Source organism: Nerophis ophidion, linkage group LG22, assembly GCF_033978795.1.
Source record: "Nerophis ophidion isolate RoL-2023_Sa linkage group LG22, RoL_Noph_v1.0, whole genome shotgun sequence".
Classification (NCBI taxonomy): domain Eukaryota; kingdom Metazoa; phylum Chordata; class Actinopteri; order Syngnathiformes; family Syngnathidae; genus Nerophis; species Nerophis ophidion.
In genome coordinates this window covers 16326877-16348765 of record NC_084632.1, presented here as the reverse complement: position 1 = coordinate 16348765, position 21889 = coordinate 16326877, and the positions used below count along the sequence as shown (strand labels likewise).

Here is a 21889-nt window from a genome sequence, read left to right as displayed (position 1 = left end):
CTTGCATACACTTGTGTGTGTGTGTGTATGAGCCGCATATATTATGTGAGTGGGCCATGATGCTGTTTGTATGGACGAAAAGCGGACGTGGCGACATGTAGAGAACGCCAAAGGCCGTGCTTTTATGGCCCGCCCCCAATATTATTGTCCGGGTGGAAATCGGGAGAAATTCGGGAGGGGCACTGAACTTTGGGAGTCTCCCGGGAAAATCGGGATGTTTGACGACTATGAGTATTAGTAGTGAATGCGGCGTTACAGCGGCGGGCCAGCCCTAATGTTAATTTGATATTGCGTCAAGGGCCAAATGAAATTACACGGCGGACCAAATTTGGCCCGCGGGCCAGAGTTTGACACCCACGATCTATGCCATCCTCAAGCGTTCCCAACTGAGTTGGGCTGGCCATGTGTACCGTATGTCAAACAAACGCCTACCAAAAATGTTTCTGTACGGTGAACTGCACCATGGAAAGCGCTCACGCGGCGGACAGCGGAAACGCTTTAAGGACACCCTAAAAACCAGTCTCAAGGGCTGTGGTCTGGACCCAGAGACCTGGGAAGCCGTTGCCCAACACCGTTCAAACTGGCGCTCTGCAGTCTGGCATGGTGTAGCAGACTTCGAGGAAAAACGGATCCATGAAGCCGAACAGAAGCGACAGCTCCGCAAGACCAGAGACTGTTCCTCCCTCTCAGCCAGCCACCCCCCAGCCTAAACCTGCCCTCACTGCAGCCGGTCATTCCGTGCAAGGATTGGCCTCATCAGCCATCTTCGCACACACAAATCAACGTGAAGTCACCTGGTCATCTTCGAAAACGAAGGACGAACATGACGTAAAATACTATCTATTTTACTACAACCATCTTTGCTAGACAACACCCAGCTTTAAGTCACCACACACCAAACAGGGTAAGGAAATATCTAAATTGAAAGACTTTTGCCCAGAAAATACAACCATGCCAATTTTTGTCCCATTTTAAGGGAAGAGGATTAGTCAGGAAAGTTAAATGAGTCTAAAGGCCAGACCTTTTAAGCGGGCTACACTGACCGTGATAGCAAGCCGAATGCAACAGCAGGCATGAATTTGCAGATTATCAGACGGGCACCGGCTCAACTATTCCGAGGCTGATTAAAGGCTTTACACCTGTCACTTGGGGAATGATATTAAATGGTAAAATGAAATTAAAAAGCGTCACGGATAATGATGGCACTCAAGCAAAATATAGACTAACGAGCAAAATGAAACACAGGCCAGGATGTTTAGAATGTATAACTAAGATGTTGCTTGGGCATCAAAAGCACCGCCTGCCAGCTAACTTCACTGTTCTTTGTACAAACCCCGTTTCCATATGAGTTGGGAAATTGTGTTAGATGTAAATATAAACGGAATACAATGATTTGCAAATCCTTTTCAACCCATATTCAATTGAATGCACTACAAAGACAAGATATTTGATGTTCAAACTCATGAACTTCATTTTTTTTTTTTGCAAATAATAATTAACTTAGAATTTCATGGCTGCAACACGTGCCAAAGTAGTTGGGAAAGGACATGTTCACCACTGTGTAACATCACCTTTTCTTTTAACCACACTCAATAAACGTTTGGGAACTGAGGAAACTAATTGTTGAAGCTTTGAAAGTGGAATTCTTTCCCATTCTTGTTTTATGTAGAGCTTCAGTCGTTCAACAGTCCGGGGTCGTATTTTACGCTTCATAATGTGCCACACATTTTCAATGGGAGACAGGTCTGGACTGTAGGCGGGCCAGGAAAGTACCCGCACTCTTTTTTTTACGAAGCCACGCTGTTGTAACACTTGTCTTGCTGAAATGAGCAGGGGCGTCCATGATAACGTTGCTTGGATGACAACATATGTTGCTCCAAAACCTGTATGGACCTTTCAGCATTAATGGTGACTTCACAGATGTGTAAGTTACCCATGCCTTGGGCACTAATGCACCCCCATACCATCACAGATGCTGGCTTTTGAACTTTGCGCCTATAACAATCCGAATGGTTATTTTCCTCTTTGTTCTGGAGGACACCATGTCCTCTATGTCCAAATATACTTTGAAATGTGGACTCGTCAGACCACAGAACACTTTTCCACTTTGCATCAGTCCATCTTTGGTGAGCTCGGGCCCAGCCAAGCCGGCTGCGTTTCAAGATATTGTTGATACATGGGTTTGGTTTTGCATAATAGAGTTTTAAATTGCACTCACAGATGTAGCGACCAACTGTAGTTACTGACAGTGGTTTTATGAAGTGTTCCTGAGCCCATGTGGTGATATTCTTTACACACTGATGTCGGTTTTTGTTGCAGTACCACCTGAGGGATCAAAAGTCCGTAATATCATCGCTCACGTGCAGTGATTTCTCCAGATTCTCTGAACTTTTTGATGATCTTACGGACCGTAGCTGGTAAAATCCCTAAATTCCTTGCAATAGCACGTTGAGAAATGTTGTTCTAAAACTGTTCAACAATTTGCTAACAAATTGGTGACCCTCGCCCCATCCTTGTTTGTGAATTACTTAGCATTTCATGGAAGCTGCTTTTATACCCAATCATGGCACCCACCTGTTCCCAATTAGCTTGCACACCTGTGGGTCGTTCCATATAAGTGTTTGATGAGCAGATCTCAACTTTATCAGTATTTATTGCCACCTTTCCCAACTTCTTTGTCACGTGTTACTGGCATCAGATTCTAAAGTTAATGATGATTTGCAAAAAAAATAAATCATGTTCATCAGTTTGAACATCAAATATGTTGTCTTTGCAAATCATTGTATTCCGTTTATATTTACATCTAGCACAATTTCCCAACTCATTTGGAAACAGGGTTTGTACCATGTACATTTAATTTTGTTTCAATGTATTCATAGAGCGTCAAATGACAACTACAGTTATGCCAAGGCACTTAGTACATGGAGCAGGTCTCCAACCACTCTCCTTAAATCTAAAAGGATGTTGTCATTCATCCAAGTCATTGTAATGTTAGGGCATTCAATTTTCTGCAACTGGACTGTTCATCTTAACTAGACTGAAATTCGTCAGATCTAGTCTAGATTAGATTTTTCCAGTTTCAAGGTGTCCCCTTTTGTGTCTTTCGCACAACTAAATGGAATGCTTGATTGATTGATTGAAACTTTTATTAGTAGATTCCACAGTACAGTACATATTCCGTACAATTGACCACTAAATGGTAACACCCGAATAAGTTTTTCAACTTCTTTAAGTCGGGGTCCACATTAATCAATTCATGGTAGCTAACGTGGTTGATTCCAGTCCAACAAAATATTTTATAAATTTTATAGTTATCGTTTTGCCACACAATACTGAACTTCAATACCAACCAGGAGCAATTCTGTTTTAATGACTGCTGTTGGCTCCTTTGCATTTTAACAGTTGAGTGAAACTTCTATTGCCTGTGCACACCCTTCTCTTGTTAAAGGATAAATAGTTGGGGATCTGGCTCCTGCACCGAGATACAATCTGACCAACCTAAGTCTATGAGCATGAACTGATGAAGCCTGTTCGGATGAGAGGCAAAACTTATTCTAAGACAAACTGAACAGTGCAGTTGTGAATGATTGAATGCTCTGCGATCACAATCCTTATACATTAAAGAGAACCAGCTGAACTTCAACTGAACCCCACACACATGAGCAATCACTTGGTGACATAAACACGGAAAAATTCATCCTATGCCTCGGGAAGTAACCACAAACATAACCCAGGCTTTGTGGGGTTGCTGTCTCTCGACCACTTGGGTTGAGATAGAGAGACGGAGTCAAGGGACAAGGGTAGCTGGAAAGATACAATTTGAGGGTTTGGCGACTTCGGATGATCGGTTTCATTATAGAAGTGATTTCAAAAAAGGTTTTGGAGATATCAATGTTAAAAGCCGATGTGTTCAATGAGTTGACTTTTAAAATGTTTTTTTGTCTTGCCCCGCTACTCAGGCAAATCATATTTGCTGTACAGATTTACTTTGCAAAAATGTAATGTGGTATACATTTGTTGCTTTATTTGTATCTGACTTTATTAAATGTTTTTATATTATTGTTTGGCGCAGCCTGACTGGACCAGAAGGGAATAAAAACAGAGAAAAAAAAAGGGAGACAGAGTGGGAAATTACGGGGACATAAGAGAGGGATAACACAGAGAGACAACAGCAACAACAACAAACACAACAATAACACCAACAGAACAGCATCGGCAAATATGATATGTACAAATATAATAGGAAAAGTAATAGCAAGAAGCAGTTATCTATCCATCCATCCATTTTTTACCGCTTGTCCCTTTCGGGGTCGTGAAATAAATATTAATAACACAGAAATTACAATGAACATTATTGCACTACAAATGGAGCAATCCAAGTACCAATAGAATTAGCACTATTGATGTTGAATAATAACAATAATCATCTCCATTATCAACAATAAAATTGTTTCAAGTGCAACAATACATATATGTAATGATAACTTGGAAAACAAAAGAAAGCAGATCAATGGAGGGGAAGAAAGAGAAGCGAGCTGTATTAACCTTGTAGATTGTTATAGTAATTATAGGTTAAGCTTTGTCAGTGTACCATGTGTTACCCAGTTTTCTCAAGGGGAACAACGTTAATATACGTTTGATGAAACTTAATTATATGCATGAGTGTATGTATGCATATGTGCTTGTATATGTACAGTACGTGTATGTGTTAGGCGTGTAACGGTACGTGTATTTGTACTGAACCGTTTCGGTACGGGGGTGTGCTGAATGAGTTTCTAAGCTTAAGTCTTAACAAGCTGCTTTGCTTCTTCTGCCTCTGTCTCCTACACAGCACCCAGCATTGTCCCACCCACACTACCATCTGATTGGTTACATATATAGCGGTAACAGCCAATCAGCAGTGCGTATTCAGAGCGCATGTAGTAAATGCTTCAGCGTCGAGCAGGGGCAGCATAGCTCGGTTGGTAGAGTGGCCGTGCCAGCAACTTTAGGGTTCCAGGTTCGATTCCTGCTTCCGCCATCCTAGTCACTGCCGTTGTGTCTTTGGGCAAGACATTTTACCCCCTTGCTCCCAGTGCCACCCACACTGGTTTCAATGTAACTTAGATATTGGGTTTCACAATTTAAAAGCGCTTTGAGTCACTAGAGAAAAGCGCTATATAAATATAATTCACTTCACATTCACTTCATAGGTGTTTCGCAGGTGAGCATAAGGCAGCGTACTCTACACAAATGATAATAAACACCTCTCAGTCAACTACTACTAACATCACTATGAGGGCGTTGATCTTCTAAAAACTTAAACTTCAGCTCAGCTCGCTCGCAGTTCTGGCTTGAGGTGAAGGCTAATTAGCTTTTATCGTAACGTTAGCTCATTTTGCGGTGTGTGTGTGTGTGTGTGTGTGTGTGTGTGTGTGTTTTACTGACAGTAAAGCTTTGAATGGCGGGGTCCCTGCTATCACATGTTGATAAAAATATAACATTCACATAATAAAAATCCACTACAGACTTCCCGAATGCTGTAATAAATTAAGCATGATGAGTTGACTTGAAACTGTTTAATGTTGCACTTTTTATATGTAGAAGAAAAGTTATGTCATTTTATTTATTCTGATCAAAAATTTAAGGCAGTTTAATGTTGATTAACGTGGGCAGAATTATTATAGTGTTCCCAATTTTAAAAGGATAAAGCCATTGTTTACAAATTTGGTAAATAAATAACCAAAACATGTATATTTTGTTGTTTTCATACTGTACCGAAAATGAACCGAACCGTGACCTCTCAACCGAGGTACGTACCGAACCAAAATTTTTGTGTATGTTACACCCCTAGTATATGTATGTTTGTACAGTGGATGTATGTACAGTATTTCACCCATTTTAATTGAGTGAAATAATACTTGCACAAGCTCAGCATGTTGGCCCCGCATTTTCACTGAAGTCTGATAAATATCGGCCAAAGTGGTCAAAATTGCTCCGAGCAAAATAAACAGCGACTTGTCATTGAGGAGTAGTGGACTTTCATTGATTCTATTTGGCCTGTGAAGATCCGTCGTCGCAGAGAGGAGTAAGTGCACATCATAGAAGAAATGCAATCGTGACGCTATTATGGCGGAATGGGCCTGTGGGAATTCGGGGACAGCATCAACCCCATGTCATTGACTTCCTTCTTGCCTTTCACCGGCTGGATAACCCCGAAGTAGCACTCCCTCCATGAGTGATCTGTTTATTTTTGCATGGCCTCCTTTATCGACGATGCCTGGTAGCTTGAGGGGAAAGATGCAATCTGACTATTCCTGGGGATGTAAGCAACCCGCACGCATGCCGTTTATTCTGTCGGTAATGCATGAGATGGGAGCAGCTGCAACAATGCAATAATCCGCTTCCTGTTTACTGCTGCTTTGAAAGACGTGTTTGTTTGCTCACCTTTGTTTGGCCGTAGCTCGCTCACTACGACTGATTCCCTCTGTCACTTGCCTAATTCTGTTAGTGTCAAGTCCCCTCCTTCAGTGGCTGTTTTCAGCGTCTTAACAGCAGCCCGTCTCCACTCCAATTTACCATTTTCATACCACGGAGGTTGGCGTAATGTGACTCAAAGCACAGATAGACCTCAGAAGTATCCAATACATCAGATAGTACACACAGAGAACAAGCCAGGGGGGTGCAATAATCTTTATCCTGTAGACAGACATAGCTAGAGGGGAATGAGAGTGCCTCACCATTAGGGCATGTTTTACATAGATCATTGATGACAGACAGAAGAGGGATTTTGTGAAAACATATTGCACTCTCTTGTCCCATACTTTCCAAAGCCGAATGTAGGTTTGCAATTGCTTTTCTAAGCTTCGGGCTGACTCAATATAAAAAGATTATAGAGGGGTGATCATTAATAATCGATGGGGAGGATACAGCACTGCAGCCTAAAACTGTGTAAATGCCTGTACTTCTTTGAACCCAGCGGTGAAATATTCATCACGCTCGGCTGATGCCGGCTTCAGTCGGAGGCAACCTCATCGTTCGTCATTGTGAGACTGCCTTCTTGTCTCCCGAATGTCTTTTATTTTTGACGATTCTTGCAAGAAGAATACATAATAAATAGCTTTCTCCTCCACTCAGTCACAGTGCAGTTGTTGTGCTGTCCTTGTGCAAACGTCGGCACTGGCACAAAGTCAGTGGATTCAAGATTCAAGATTATTTATTGTCAGTTCTTAACATGCACAAGGCATGTAACAACTGAAAAGTACATTTTCGGCACAGCCCCATTAAGGGCATACATACATACGTTACCGGGAGACAAGACGGGACCACCAACGGATCAGCCATGAAGAAAGGTGGGAAAAAGGTGATATTGGGGAAGGGGAAGAGGAAAAAAAAAATGAGTCAAAGGCTGGACCCCCGCGAGGGAGTCCAGGCTGAGTCCAAGGGAAAAAAATTCATTTGCAATGCACAAATAAGCTCCATCCATCCATCCATTTTCTACCGCTTTTTCCCTTTGGGGTCGCGGGGGGCGCTGGTGCCTATCTCAGCTACAATCGGGCGGAAGGCGGCGTACACCCTGGACAAGTCGCTATCTCATCACAGGGCCAACACAGATAAACAGACAACATTCACACTCACATTCACACAAAAGGGCCAATTTAGTGTTGCCAATCAACCTATCCCCAGGTGCATGTTTCTGGAGGTGGGAGGAAGCCAGAGTACCCGGAGGGAACCCACGCATTCACGGGGAGGACATGCAAACTCCACACAGAAAGATCCTGAGCCCGAGATTGAACCCAGGACTACTCAGGCCTTCGTATTGAGAGGCAGACGCACTAACCCCTCTGCCACCGTGAAGCCCACAAATAAACACGTTACATTTAAACCACAACTCGCACAGAGGAGGGTGGGGGGGTTGGGGCCCTTGAAGGCCCCAGGGGGGAAAAACAAGCAGTGGTGAAGGTGTGGGGTGGGGGAGGGGAGGTGTGTGCGTGTGTGCCCAATTGTCTTGGGTGTGATGGTGTAATGTTTTTTTAGACTGAGGCCGATTTGAAAAAGTTCGACTCCAGGTGTCGTTGAGAAGGGAGGGAGGTCAAAGCGTCCATCATTGAGGTGTTCTTGGGGGTGTTTTTCAGAACAGCCTGGTCCTAGCGTCAGGGCCATTCGGGGAAGTCAAATCGTAGATTAGGATGTTGGTTTTTTTGCGAACAGAAAAAACAGTGACTTGTCTGTTTTTAGTCTCAAATTCCAATTCAATCTTCCTTTCCAGCAAACTTCTCCATGATGTGATCCATCCTGCTATTTAGTTCAGAAATTGCCACAGTCTGTGTTCCCACAGCCCTGCCCAAACCTTTTATTGCGACGAACAGCCTTTGGGCTCCTTGATTGTCTGCCATCGTCTTACAAATTTGACGATACGCCAGAGCAATGCCCAGCCCAATCAGCAGGTGCCCCGCGATCACGGTTCCAAATAGGTAGTGTATTAATGAAGAACTAATGGTATACAATTTGAAATGCCTTTACAGAAGTCAAAAACATCATTTATTCAGTAGCAAATGCAACAGGCGCATTCTCCTTTTCTGTGCAGGCCAATTATTAACTTCATATTACTTACTTGACTTGGCACAGCTCCACGAGCTATTCATGCATAAGGTATGACAGCTATTGTGGCTGTGCAGTGGTACGTGTGTAAACTCCCACTCCTCGACACCTTAAAGGGAACCGTTTAGGCGCTTTTCTTTTTGACATACTTCTGATTCTCTTAATGCCAAAGTGCCCTGCAAACAGTTTTGGATCGTAGGCATGTTAAAGTTAAAGTACCAATGACTATCACACACACACTAGGTGTGGTGAAATTTGTCCTCTGCATTTGACCCATGCCCTTGTTCACTCCCTGGGAGATGAGTGGAGCAGTGGGCAGCAGCGGTGCCGCGCCCGGGAATAATTGTTGGTGATTTAACCCCCAATTCCAACCCTTGATGCTGAGTGCCAAGCAGGGAGGTAATGGGTCCCATTTTTATAGTCTTTTGTATAACTCGAACGCGGTTTGAACTGACAACCTACCGATCTCAGGGCGGACACTCTAAGCACTAGGCCACTGAGTAGTAGTTCACCTAAATGTGCTAGGTCTGCCCTTTGTGCTGCATTACTTGGAAAGTCTACCGTGTACAATGGTTACACAGTGTTAGCACGTTGAGCAATGGCTTTAAGAACATTTTTGTTTGGGTATTTTACAGTCTTGTTTTCTATGTTTTTTTTTATATCTTTAAGATGGAAAGTGTAGCTGCCATTATGATGTGCAGTGATGTTTTCTAATGACCGTAAGTCTTGAACTAAACAAAGTATTTCCATGGTTGGAATCTGTGCTTTTGCATGATATTTTAGTGTTGTCCTGATACCAATATTATTTTGATAAGTGTTGGTACTTCTCTAAATAAAGGGGACCAGAAAAAATTGCATTGTTGGCTTTATTTTAACAAAAAATCTTAGGGTGTGGCGGACCGGTTACTTTTCAGAGGCGGTATGGTAATGAATCTGATTCATTAGTATCTCTGTACTATACTAATACCCGTATGCCGTACAACCCTACTCGTTACTATGGTAATCTACGTCACAGCAGGTCAGACGAGGCACCAAGCAGTATGGGTGTGGCTTGATTATAAAATATGTCGATTGAGAGGGGGTGTGACTTTCATATGTTCTCAATATTCAGGGTTTTATCGTTTATAAAAACATTTTAAATTCCATTCCGTTTTTTAAGGCGGTCTGTCATAAGATTTTTAGCATTCAATCAGACATTATTGTGAGGTTTTGTGTTAGTTTACTTAAAAAATAGATATACCGGCCCCCAGACACAGTTTTATTCTCTAAATTTGCCCAGGCCTGTGCTTGTCATGTCTTTGTGATCATGTCCGCCTCTGCTTGGGATGGTTTCCTGCTGGCTCCACTGTGAACGGGACTCTTGCTGCTGTGTTGGATCCGGTTTGGACTAGACTCTCACGGCTGTGTTGGATCCATTATGAATTGAACTTTCACATTATCATGTTAGACCTGCTCAACATCCATTGCTTTCGTCCTCTCCAAGGTTCTCATAGTCATTATTGTCACCGACGTCTCACTGGGTCATCATTGTCACCGACGTCCCACTGGGTGTGAGTTTTCCTTGCCGTTATGTGGGCCTACCGAGGATGCCGTTGTGGTTTGTGTTGTGGTTTGTGCAGCCCTTTGAAATACTAGTGATTTAGGGCTATATAAGTAAACATTGATTGATTGATGTCTGTTTAGTTTCGTTCTGTTTTGTTTTTGACTCCATTAGTTCCTGTTTTTGCGCACTCTTGTTTTTTTTGTCACCATGCCTACCAATTAGTTTTCAACTGTCTTGTCACACACCTGGTTCATTTGTACTCATGCACCTGTTAATCACCACAGCATTTAAGCCTGTAGTTGCCAGGCAGTCAGCCTGGCGACATCACCCTCTACCACCCTCGTGATCCATGTTGATGAACCATACTCTTTTCTCGGTCCAAGTACAATTTTTTAATTCACGCCATAGTTTACAAGTTTTGTTTTATGACTATAGTTTTGCCTTAGTGCAAGTTTTTGTTTTCATGGTCAAGTTTTGAACCTCCGGTGAGAGCGCCTTTTGTTTGTTCCTGTTTATAGTAAAATGAATATATGTCATTACCTTCACGTCATGTTCGGTCCAATCGCTTTGCACCACGGGAAAACCAACCACACCATAGTCCAAGTCGTGACAGCGCTAAGGTGATGCCATAGGAACAAGTATTTCTTTGTCCTACAAGTACATTTGAGGTGACTTGTTGGTGCTGCATTCAGTCAATTATTGCCCTTAGTGTGGCTGATAAACTCATGCAGATAAGTAAACACAGGTGACCAATTGCTCTCCCCCTGTGGTTTTCATGTTTCCTTCAAATTCTAAAACTGTATTATTATTTGAGGTGAAGATTAGTCGCTACTGTGCAGTGGAATATCCAAACTACAGTCTAATTATACAGCTGTGATTCAACGTAGCGTCCTTAGTTCCCCTCCCTATTTAAAGCTCCTTGGGTGTAAAAAGTACCATGATGTCTCCAGTGTGGACATGAAGTCACTGGCTCTTTAAATGAGCGATGACCTATGTCGTGCCACTGGCCAGCATCTTAGTCAGTCATTTACAAGAATTGTAATGTGGCCTTGAGCTTTCCCTGATGCATATTGCAGCTCCGGGCACTTCCCTCTCGGCTCTCATCATCTAAGAGTGAGTCACTGCTTTGGCTCCAGTTGCCGTAGAGGTCAGGCGTTGTGACCCACGGGACTAATTGTCCCAGCGTGACAGCAGAAGGAGGACAATGACCGAGGAGAACACTACAGTCTCTCATCCTTTAATAGTGAAGTAATTGCTCAATCATGCAAGATTATCAGCTGCAGGGGTACCACAATGATTGTAAAAATGATCCTACTGTCATTCTCGAGAATGTTCGCAGCAGTGAAAAGAGGCTGGGAGGATCTTGCCTAAACGTGCAACTTGTCAAGGTTTGTTCCTGACGAACCTTAAGATGCAGAGAATGTGGCAGGTATTGAATAAGGAAACATGTTTTTTAATTTAAAATACTACAAAAAAAACAAAAAAAGCGCGCACGTGGGTGGATAACAAACAAAAAGAGCTAGCATGGGAGCTAGAAAACAAAAAGGAACATAGCATGGAAGCTAGCAAGAATCGAGCAGGAAACAGAAGTCGTACAGGTAATATAAAAACAATCTTGGAAGCAGGGAACAAAAGGCAGTAAGCTAAAAACCGCAATCAAACATAGCTTACCGCAACGCTGCATAGACAAGACAAGATACGACACGATGCGACAGGAGCGACATCGGCATGACAATAATCCAGCAGTGACTGGATGGGAAGACAGGTCTAAATAGGAGCGGGCTGATTGACACCAGGTGTGGCCAGGTGCCAATCAGCCACAGCTGAGGGGGAATACAGCACTCAGGAAGAAAGACAGGAAACCAACAAAATAAGAGCGCTGACAGGAAACACTACACACACAGAGGACACAAAGACAAATGCAGAGGAAAAAACTAAAACATAGTCAAACTGTGAGAGGCGAGCCTGACACAACTTGCACCCTTTGTCTCAGGATGAAAAACTGCGTAATCTCAATTTGATATTACAATCGATGATCAGTCATTTTGTCATCATTTATATAATAAAACATTTATGGGTTAGCGCAGGGGTCCGCAGCCTTTACTAGCACAAGAACTGTTTTGCCTCCTCTTCCACCGGAGAAAAATAGCCTGGAGCTATAAAACATAACACAGCTTATAAACATATAATCTTTTTTTTTTAGTTTTACGACAAACTAATGCAACAAACAGAAGTACGTCAAATAGATTACGACACTTTGGAAATGACTGTTTGTTGGGAAAATATCTCCCCAAGCTACTTTTTTGTTGTTCATTCATTTTCCGTCACCTACCAAACTTCAATCAATCAATCAATGTTTATTTATATAGCCCTAAATCACAAGTGTCTCAATGGGCTGCACAAGCCACAACGACTATCCGCGGTACAGAGCCCACATAAGGGCTAGGAAAAACTCTTCCGAGTTGGACGTCCACAGCCTCACAAATTGTTTTTAAAGATGTAATATTTTCAAAAGCGCACATTTCAACTTGCAAATAGGATGCTGAAAGAACCAAATGGCCAGGTGGCCAACCCTTAGGTTAGCTAAAATGTACTTAAACTGAGGCTATCAAATGTAACACAACTCATGCAAATAATCCAAAAAATGTATACCTGTATGTATGAACTAAGGTTGTACGGTATACCAGTATTAGTATAGTACCGCGATACTAATGAATAATTTTCGGTACCATAGCTCCTCTGAAACGTACGTGTCCCGCGCCCGAGTCGCCGTCACGTCGAGTCATTACTGGTTTACGAACAGTCGAGCATGTTCGGCGGCACACAATCACAGAGTACTTACAAACAGTGTGTTGACAGAAAAGGGAGAACAGACGCGTTTTGGCTTAAAAACTAACGATAAAGGTGAAGTTATAACACTGAAATGCCCTCAGGAAGAGGTGCTTTAAGACATGGCTAGCTAGCGGCTAACGTACATCCGCCGTCAGCCGTGTTTTAGCTGCTTCTAAACTGCTAATCCTGGTCTCCATGGCGACAAATAAAGTAATTTTCAGTAAGTATCATTCCTGCAGGATGAGGAATCGGTAAAAATGCTTCACTACACACCGTAGTTCACCGGCATCACAATGTAAACAAACACCATTGGTGGACCTACACCTGGCATCCACTGTAATGATACCAAGTACAGGCACGTACCTAGTCGATACTACTATGATCACGTCAATCTTTCGTTTATTTCTAAATGTATATTATGTTTATAAACTCAGGAAATATGTCCCTGGACACATGAGGACTTAAAATATGACCAATGTATGATCCTGTAATGCAGAGTTTCCCACAGGTCAGGCATCTTTTCGTGGTGGTGTGGTCGGGCGGTGGTAAATATGTACATAAAGTTTACATATAAATATGTATACTTTATGTACATATTTATATAATATTTACATATTTATATAATATGTAACTACAAGCTCCATTCACAGAAAGAGTCCCATTGCTTTTATGAGCGGTCAAGCGAGTCAAAAGCCGAAAAAAAAAAAAAATCAATATATTTTATTTATTTATTTGTTTTAATTTGTGGCGCCCCTAATTTTTTCGTGGCGGGCCGCCACAAATAAATGAATGTGTGGGAAACCCTGGTAACGACTTGGTATCGGATTGATACCCAACTTTGTGCTATCATCCAAAACTAATGTAAAGTATCAAACAACAGAAGAATAAGTGATTATTACATTTTAACACAAGTGTAGGTAGAACATGTTAAAAGAGAAAGTAAGCAGATATTAATAGTAAATGAGCAAGTAGATTAATAATTAATTTTTCTACCACTTGTCAGTCAGCAGACTAATTAGGAGCCTTTGTTTGTTTACTTACTACTAAAAGACAAGTTGTCTGGTATGTTCTCTATTTTATTTAAGGATTAAATTGCAATAGGAAGCACATGTTTAATGTACCCTTAAATGTTTTGTTAAAATAAAGCCAATAATGCAATTTTTTTGAGGACCCCTTTATTTAGAAAAGTACAGAAAATATCGAAATCATTTTGGTACCGGTACCAAAATATTGGTATCCGGACAACACTATTATAAACACAGATAGATCACAGTTTATTTTGTCAACACTTGCTATTTTACCTTAAAGGGTAGCTGCACTTTTTTTCCCTCTATTGTTTACAATCATTATGAGAGACAAGAACACACAAAAATGCTTTGAAGATGTGACTAATGAAAGTCACCGTTGTAGCCTTCAAAGCCCTCGAAAACCACTTCAAAACCCTCATTTTATAAACACTGGTCATTTTAAGGATTACCTGAAGTTCTCTCTTCAACGCATTTATTTCCGTTTCCATGGTAGCACACTTCCAACTTCCGGCAACAAAAGTGTGTCCCTCCTTGGTAACCGACAACAAAGACGACTATTTTTGGACAAATGAGGATTTTCAACCTTACCTTTTTGAAGCTGAAAATACAGAAGATGAACTGCTGCTTTTTTTGTTTTTAGCCTTTATATAATTTCGCCACACCTAGTGTGTGTGTGAGACAATCATTGGTTCTTTAACTTTAACTTTAACCAGGTAAAATCCCATTGAGATCAAAGATCTCTTTTCCAAGGGAGACCTGGCCAAGAGGGCAGCGACAAGATTACATTAAAAACAGTAAACAACGCATAAAACATCAAATTTACAACATTAAAACTTGCTCACATAAAAAAATGTGCATACAGACAAGGTAGACTGCAATCCTTTCACAGAAGTTTTAAACTCATTTAAAGCAACAAGGGTTTTGTTTTCCAAGCCTTCTGTACTGAAAACCTAAATACTTTCTTGCCCAGTTCAGTTCTTTCTTTTTCGACAAATTGCAAAACATTCATTGATCGAAGATTGTGACTTCCTTGTTTCTTTGTTAAAAGACAAGATAGAAAAGATAGAGAGAAACATATAATAGTTTTGTAGATGAACACATACCAATGATTGAGGCGTCGAACACATAAAGACGTCCAGTTAACCATTGAGTATAACACACAATGGTGAGTAAGGCGACAACCAGCAGTAGCCTTCAAGTACAACACATCTCCATAGTCAATAACAGGTAAAAAGGTTGTTTCCACCAATTTCTGTTTCACAGTAAAAGAAAGGCAAGACTTGTTTCTATAATAAAATCCCAGTAAAAGTTTCCTTTTTTTTTACAACATACCGACTGTGCTCCTTAACCTTCCTCTTCTGTTAGCTCTCTGTTACCATCTCTTATGTTAACGGGTCGGTTTTGACCCATGTCTTAAATCAGCTTTATAATACACCAAAAACCATTATATATCATCCAATTTGTTGTCCATCTGTTGGTTACCTTGTTAGGCTTCCTTATCCATGAAAATGAACCTCAAGAGAATCGTATAAATCCATAAAAGGTTGTTGTGTTACCTGATTATTACTGAGGGGTATTAGAACGCATCTCTTAAATAAATGTGTTTTATTTATTTTTTCATTTGAATCATTTTAAACTGAAGTGACCTCTCATGTCTGGACATGCCTGTCTTTGTTTGTTTTTGTACTGGATACAAAAACAATGGGAATCAGGTTGACGACAAGTATTGCTGACTACACATGCTAGCATATGCTGTAAGATATTTTATGTTTATATAGTTGTATTGTTAATGTCTATTTTATTAGTTTCCCTATAAGAATGACTTTCTCTGTGGCCACTGTCTATGTTCTAATCTAACTCTTCTACCACTGATCGATGTGAGTCACTATTCCTAGGGATGGGTACCGGAATCTCGTTACTGCCGGGTATCAATCCACATAAAATCAACGGTACCATATTTTGATGCCTTTGTTGCCTGTAAAGTCCAGTCCGCTTGCAGACTATGCACCGTCTCAAAGACTTGGTGGGCAAACGAGCACTCAAGCAGCACCCAGGGCAGACTCAGACAATCTCTGAGTAATGTTGCAATTTTCCATGCCAACAAAGCAAGTATACCTGAACGTAAAGTAAGCCTCCACCTTTTCAGCTTGATACTAATTCACATTGTTAACTTCAAAGTTAAACTACCAATGATTGTAACACACACATTAGGTGTGGTGAAATTGGTCCTCTGCATTCGACCCATCCCCCTTGTTCACCCCTTGGGAGGTGAGGGGAGCAGTGGTGCTGTGCCCGGAATCATTTTTTGTGATTTAACCCAATTCCAAGGTAAAATGAGAATCCCATATAGCTCACATTATTGGGAGAGGAGCTGGCTGTCAGTGTGTTCAGTTTTTGCGCTAATTATTGCTTGACAATCTTTTTTTTTTTATAACTGGTTAGAAACCGACCCTAACAACACCAAGGTCATAATTCCAAACAGAGCATTTTATAATTTAGTGAAAAACAAAAAAAAAAATGTTTTGTTTTGTTGAAATAGAGGTTCCTGACAAGGTCAAAAAGCCTTGATGCAAAAAAAAAATATTTTTGTGGTTCTTTTGTGCATTTAAAAGCTAAAACGGGTCGGTGCCGACCCCAACACAAGACGAAGGTTAAAACTTATAGAAGCGAGCGCAAAGGAATGGGTGAAATGCTGGAGCAAACGGAAGCCGAGAGAGTGAGGTGAAAGCGACTTGATGCTATAAATATAGAAATTGGAGCCACGCTGTTTTGACATAAATGGAGTGCTTATCCAAATAAACTGTAAAAAATGCCCCCAGCCAGCTGGACCCAGCTGGAGTCACTTTAACATTGATCATGATACTTAAATATTACAACTACGTACTCCGTCAAGCTAGCTGTGTACGAACAAAATAATGAAATGTGGGCTAAAACTTTACAGGTACTGTTACAGTGTAGGATTCTACATGTGTTTCAGTCAGTACAAATTGGTGTCCTACCGCATTGTGTTCTTTGAAAATGATTTGTTGAATACCAAACGTTATGGCCGTTTGTGAAGAAAAATTAATAAATTAGCCACACAGTTTTATAAGTAGGTTTATAATCCCAGATGTACGGTATTTCATTCCATGTTGATATCATCTCCCTCTTCATTTCACAGAGGACCTTCTCCCTTCTGGCTTCCCGAACATTGACATGGGCCCTCAGTTGAAAGTAGTGGAGCGAACCCGGACTGCAACAATGCTGTGTGCAGCCAGCGGCAACCCCGACCCAGAAATCACTTGGTATAAAGACTTCCTGCCCATTGACCCCAGTGCTAGTAATGGGCGGATCAAACAGCTCCGTTCAGGTAAGCAAAGTCTAAACATGTCACTGTTGTTATGCCTGATGACCTACCACAGTAGCTTCAATGTTGCACATATGGTGTATTAAAAATGTATTAAAGAGTGAAGAAGCATGGTAGGTATTTAATAGTCAAGGAAGGCCACCTCCAGACGGTAAAACTCAGTGTTGGATATGTTTGTGTCTTGTTCTCATTGATTACAACCTACTGAGAGACCCACTAAAGCAAAGTCTAATTATGTAGCTAATTAAGCGCAGACACTGACGCGGCCACGGGCAATGGGAGATAGATATTTTAGGTCGATGATTTGTCACCACTGAAAAAAATCCATTGACTTTTATGTGACGTGTTACTGCAAATGCAATGGCATATCTACACATCCAAAATGTGTGGATTTGTCTATAATTTTGTGTGAATATAAACCTGGATGAGAATGAGAAATGTGCAAGGAACTTGTTCTTTTTGCTTGAAAGTGAAGTTGTGCATGGATTTAAAATATACTGCATTAAGACTTTAAGAGCCTCTTATGACGAGTTCCAAATGTTTTTATGCCCATGCAAAACTTTGCTTGAATTACTGTATGTAGGCTTTTAACCACCCACAGTAAGGTTGGTACATATTCATCTTCTCTCATCAAATGTCAGTATACATGTACTGAGTGCAATTAGTGATCCCGTGAAACATCTCCGTGTAAGTCGTTTGTTTCCTAATATTTCAAATTGTGACGTGTGTGGACACCAGTGACGTGCGGTGAACTAAACACCAGGTGAGGCATACATATTTTTTTTCTATATGTGCAGCTCGAGTCATTGTTTATTTAGGTTGCACATTAGAAAGAAAAAATAAGAAGTTATTGGCTTTCATAAAAACATTATCATAATGATATTATGCTATGATAAATGGGTACAAAAACTATTTGATAAAGTTATTAAATACTTTTTGGTCCCATTTGCTTTTAACAAAATAAATCAAGTATTGTGAGTGTGTATTACCTTTCTGTATTTTTATCTGAAGCAGCAATAGCTATCTTCCATGAAAACCTACTTTGTATGATTGCATTCATTTTGTCTTACAGTCCAGTTTAGAGAAGTATTTAATCTTGGATACAGTATATAACCCTCCATATTGGGAAAAAAAAAATCATTTCGATTTCATTCCAAAAAATTAAACAATGTTTTTGCATCTGACAAAGAACACCCACAAACGCTGGCTTACTCTGATAAAAATGCCAGGTTTGTTATAAATACAGTTAAAATGAAAAAAATGCTGGCTTCCGCTGGAGAGACATGTGTCTGCTAGCTTGAGCGCCCCCACTTCTCCCAGTGTGGCGAGTCAGACTACTGCTGAGGCATTGAACTGCAAGTTGACAATATATCGCCCTGTACCTTGAGGCAGAGCTACTTGATGCCTCAAGACATGCCTTTTCCATGTGGCAACAAGCATGTGCCCCCTCGCACGCACACCCTATACACACTGTGTGTAGCCATGGAGGCACCGCCTGTGTCTGCCTCACTTCTCATCTGCTGCATTGTTTTGATCAGGAAACATGGAATTTCCGCGATTTTGACCATGAAAATATCAAAATATACAGGAACCACACCAAAATCACACAGAAAGCATTAACCAAAAGAGATATATTAAAACTTATTTTATTTTATTGCTTCGTTTTGGAACATCTCATGGTTAAGCCACCTGGTGGCAGGTGAGGCATTGCTTCACTTGCCTCCCCTGACAGCACATCACTGGTGGACACGTGTGCTCCATATTTCTAATCGTAAAATCAGGTTGACTACAAGTATTGCTGACTACCCATGTTGATATATGCTGTAAAATATTGAATGTATATATAGTTGTATTGTTCATGTGTATGTTATTAGTTTCCCTATGAGAATGTCTTTCTGTGTTGCCACTGTCTATGTTCTAATCTAACTTTTCTACCACTGTTCTATGTGAGTCACTATTCCTAGGGATGGGTACCGGAAGCTCGTTACTGCCGGGTATCGATTCACATAAAATCAACGGTACCATATTTTGATGCCTTTGTTAAAGTTAAAGTACCAATGATTGTCACACACATACTAGATGTGGCGAAATTAGTCTCTGCATTTGTTGCCTGTAAAGTCCAGTCCGCTTGCAGACTATGCACCGTCTCAAAGACTTGGCGGGCAAACAAATTCAAGCAGCACCCAGGGCAGACTCAGACAATCTCTGAGTAATGTGGCAATTTTCCATGCCAACAAAGCAAGTATACTGAAAGAAAAGTAAGCCTCCACCTTTTCAGCTCAATACTAATTTACATTGTTAACTTCAAAGTTAAAGTAACAATGATTGTAACACATACACTAGGTGTGGTGAAATTTGTCCTCTGCTTTTGACCCATCCCCTTGTCCACCCCTGGGAAGTGAGGGGAGCAGTGGTGCTGTGCCCGGAACCATTTTTGGTGATTTAACCCCCAATTCCAGCCCTTGATGCTGAGTGCCAAGCAGGGATGTAATGGGTCCCATTTTTATAGTCTTTGGTATGACTCGGCCGGGGTTTGAACTCACAACCTACCGATCTCAGGGCGGACACTCTACCCACTAGGCCACTGAGTAGGTACCATATGGGTGCTACTGATTATCATTAGCAAATTTACATTGCATTTCCAACACCTCCAAATTCGGTAATGAAAACTACAATTTAGGCTGCGTTCTCACTGCAGTGTCAGATATCCAATTCCAATTTGTTTGTGAAATCCGAATTTTTTATTTTTTCGTGTTTACATTACACAAGAAAATGTGATATCTAATGTGAATGCAATCTGACCGGCATGCAGACATGACGTCGCACATACTAAAGTGTTTACGGACATAGACATGGCTTTAATTCTCGGCGTTTCAGTTTTAGGCGCACTAGTGGGAGTTTCGAAGATTTTGTACAATCAAAGTCAACGTTTTTGTATTGAATTATTGCGCGTAGAAGATTACGAACGAAGAAGGAAAGTATTATGGCTCATGCAGTGTGTGGGACGTTTTACTTTTATGTCTGCGTGTGGGCGTGAAGTTGGAGAAATGAGTGAGACGTGAGTTCCTAAAACATTTTCACTATTCATTTTGTAACCATGTATTTTGGCGAAGAATTGTGACACTTATCGCTTTTTGATGACATACTTGTTGGATAAATGCGACCGGAGTAAAAAAAAAAAAAATGAGATACCGGTCGCATTTAGGCAAAAAAATCAAAATTGACCTGCAGTGTGAAAAAGGCCTAAGATCAATCAGCTGGTCTGTAATAAATACAATACTTACAGTACAAACACTATGTAGGGCTCGACACACGACTTGACTGACACATTCAACTTCGTGGCAAAGACTACTTCCTGGTTTGGCAACACACTGTAGCCTATACAATTCTGCCATCCAGCTTCTGTAAATTGCAACTGCATGCAAAGTCTAGTACAGTGGTTCTCAAATGGGGGTACGCGTACCCCTGGGGGTACTTGAATGTATGCCAAGGGGTACGTGAGATTTTTAAAAAATGTTCTAAGAATAGGAACAATTCAAATATCCTTTCTAAATATATTTATTGAATAATACTTCAATAAATTATAAATGTAAGTTCATAAACTGTGAAAAGAAATGCAAAAATGCAATATTAAGTGTTGACAGCTAGAGTTTTTGTGGACATGTTCCATAAATATTGATGTTAAAGATTTCTTTTTTTTTGGGAAGAAATGTTTAGAATTCAGTTCATGAATCCAGATGGATCTCTATTACAATCCCCAAAGAGGGCACTTTAAATTGATTAGATTAGATTACATTAGATAGTACTTTATTTATTCCGTCAGGAGAGTTCCTTCAGGAAAATTAAAATTTTCAGCACAATCCCATTCAAGATCAAACAAACATTACAGGGAGACAGAACACGATCGCTGACGGGTCTGCCTGCTTCCAGCCCCCCTTACAAAAAAGATGAGATACAGGTAAACAATGGGAGAAAAAAATAGAAAATTAAAATACAATAAAAAAAATCGGTCTTAGCCTGGGCCCTGGAGAGGGGGTGCAGACTGAGGCCAAGGAAAAAAAAACAACTCATAGCCATAGTACACATCCCTCTTACATGTGTGTAAGAGGGAAACATCAAACATCAAAGAACACAGAGGACATTAAAGCAGCAGATACAACCAGACACTTCTACATACAGCTATGAATAAAAAGTAAAAGAAACATATCCACTGTGGTGGCCTCTGCGGTGTTCCACGCCATCGTCCGCTGGGGTGGAGGGAGCATGGCCAGAGACAGGAGCAGACCCAACAAAGCAACCTAGACAGCCGACTACTACTTATTACTTGTATGTGTAGAAATGTTATTTATAATTGAATCACTTGTTTATTTTTCAACAAGTTTTTAGTTATTTTTATATCCATCCATCCATCCATCCATCATCTTCCGCTTATCCGAGGTCGGGTCGCGGGGGCAGCAGCCTAAGCAGGGAAGCCCAGACTTCCCTATCTCCAGCCACTTCGTCTAGCTCTTCCCGGGGGATCCCGAGGCGTTCCCAGGCCAGCCGGGGGACATAGTCTTT

General features: G+C 41.0%; 1 protein-coding gene across 9 annotated transcripts in view; it reads left to right on the top strand.

Annotated features, from left to right (window-relative positions):
- ptprsa (protein tyrosine phosphatase receptor type Sa) overlaps positions 1-21889 on the top strand; it is a 701781-nt gene that overhangs the window by 424013 nt on the left and 255879 nt on the right. For all 9 annotated transcript variants that reach the window (XM_061883335.1, XM_061883337.1, XM_061883336.1 and 6 more), the window contains one exon: positions 17144-17332. In XM_061883335.1, coding sequence (XP_061739319.1) covers positions 17144-17332 — 189 coding nt within the window. The remainder of the gene's footprint in view (positions 1-17143; positions 17333-21889) is intronic.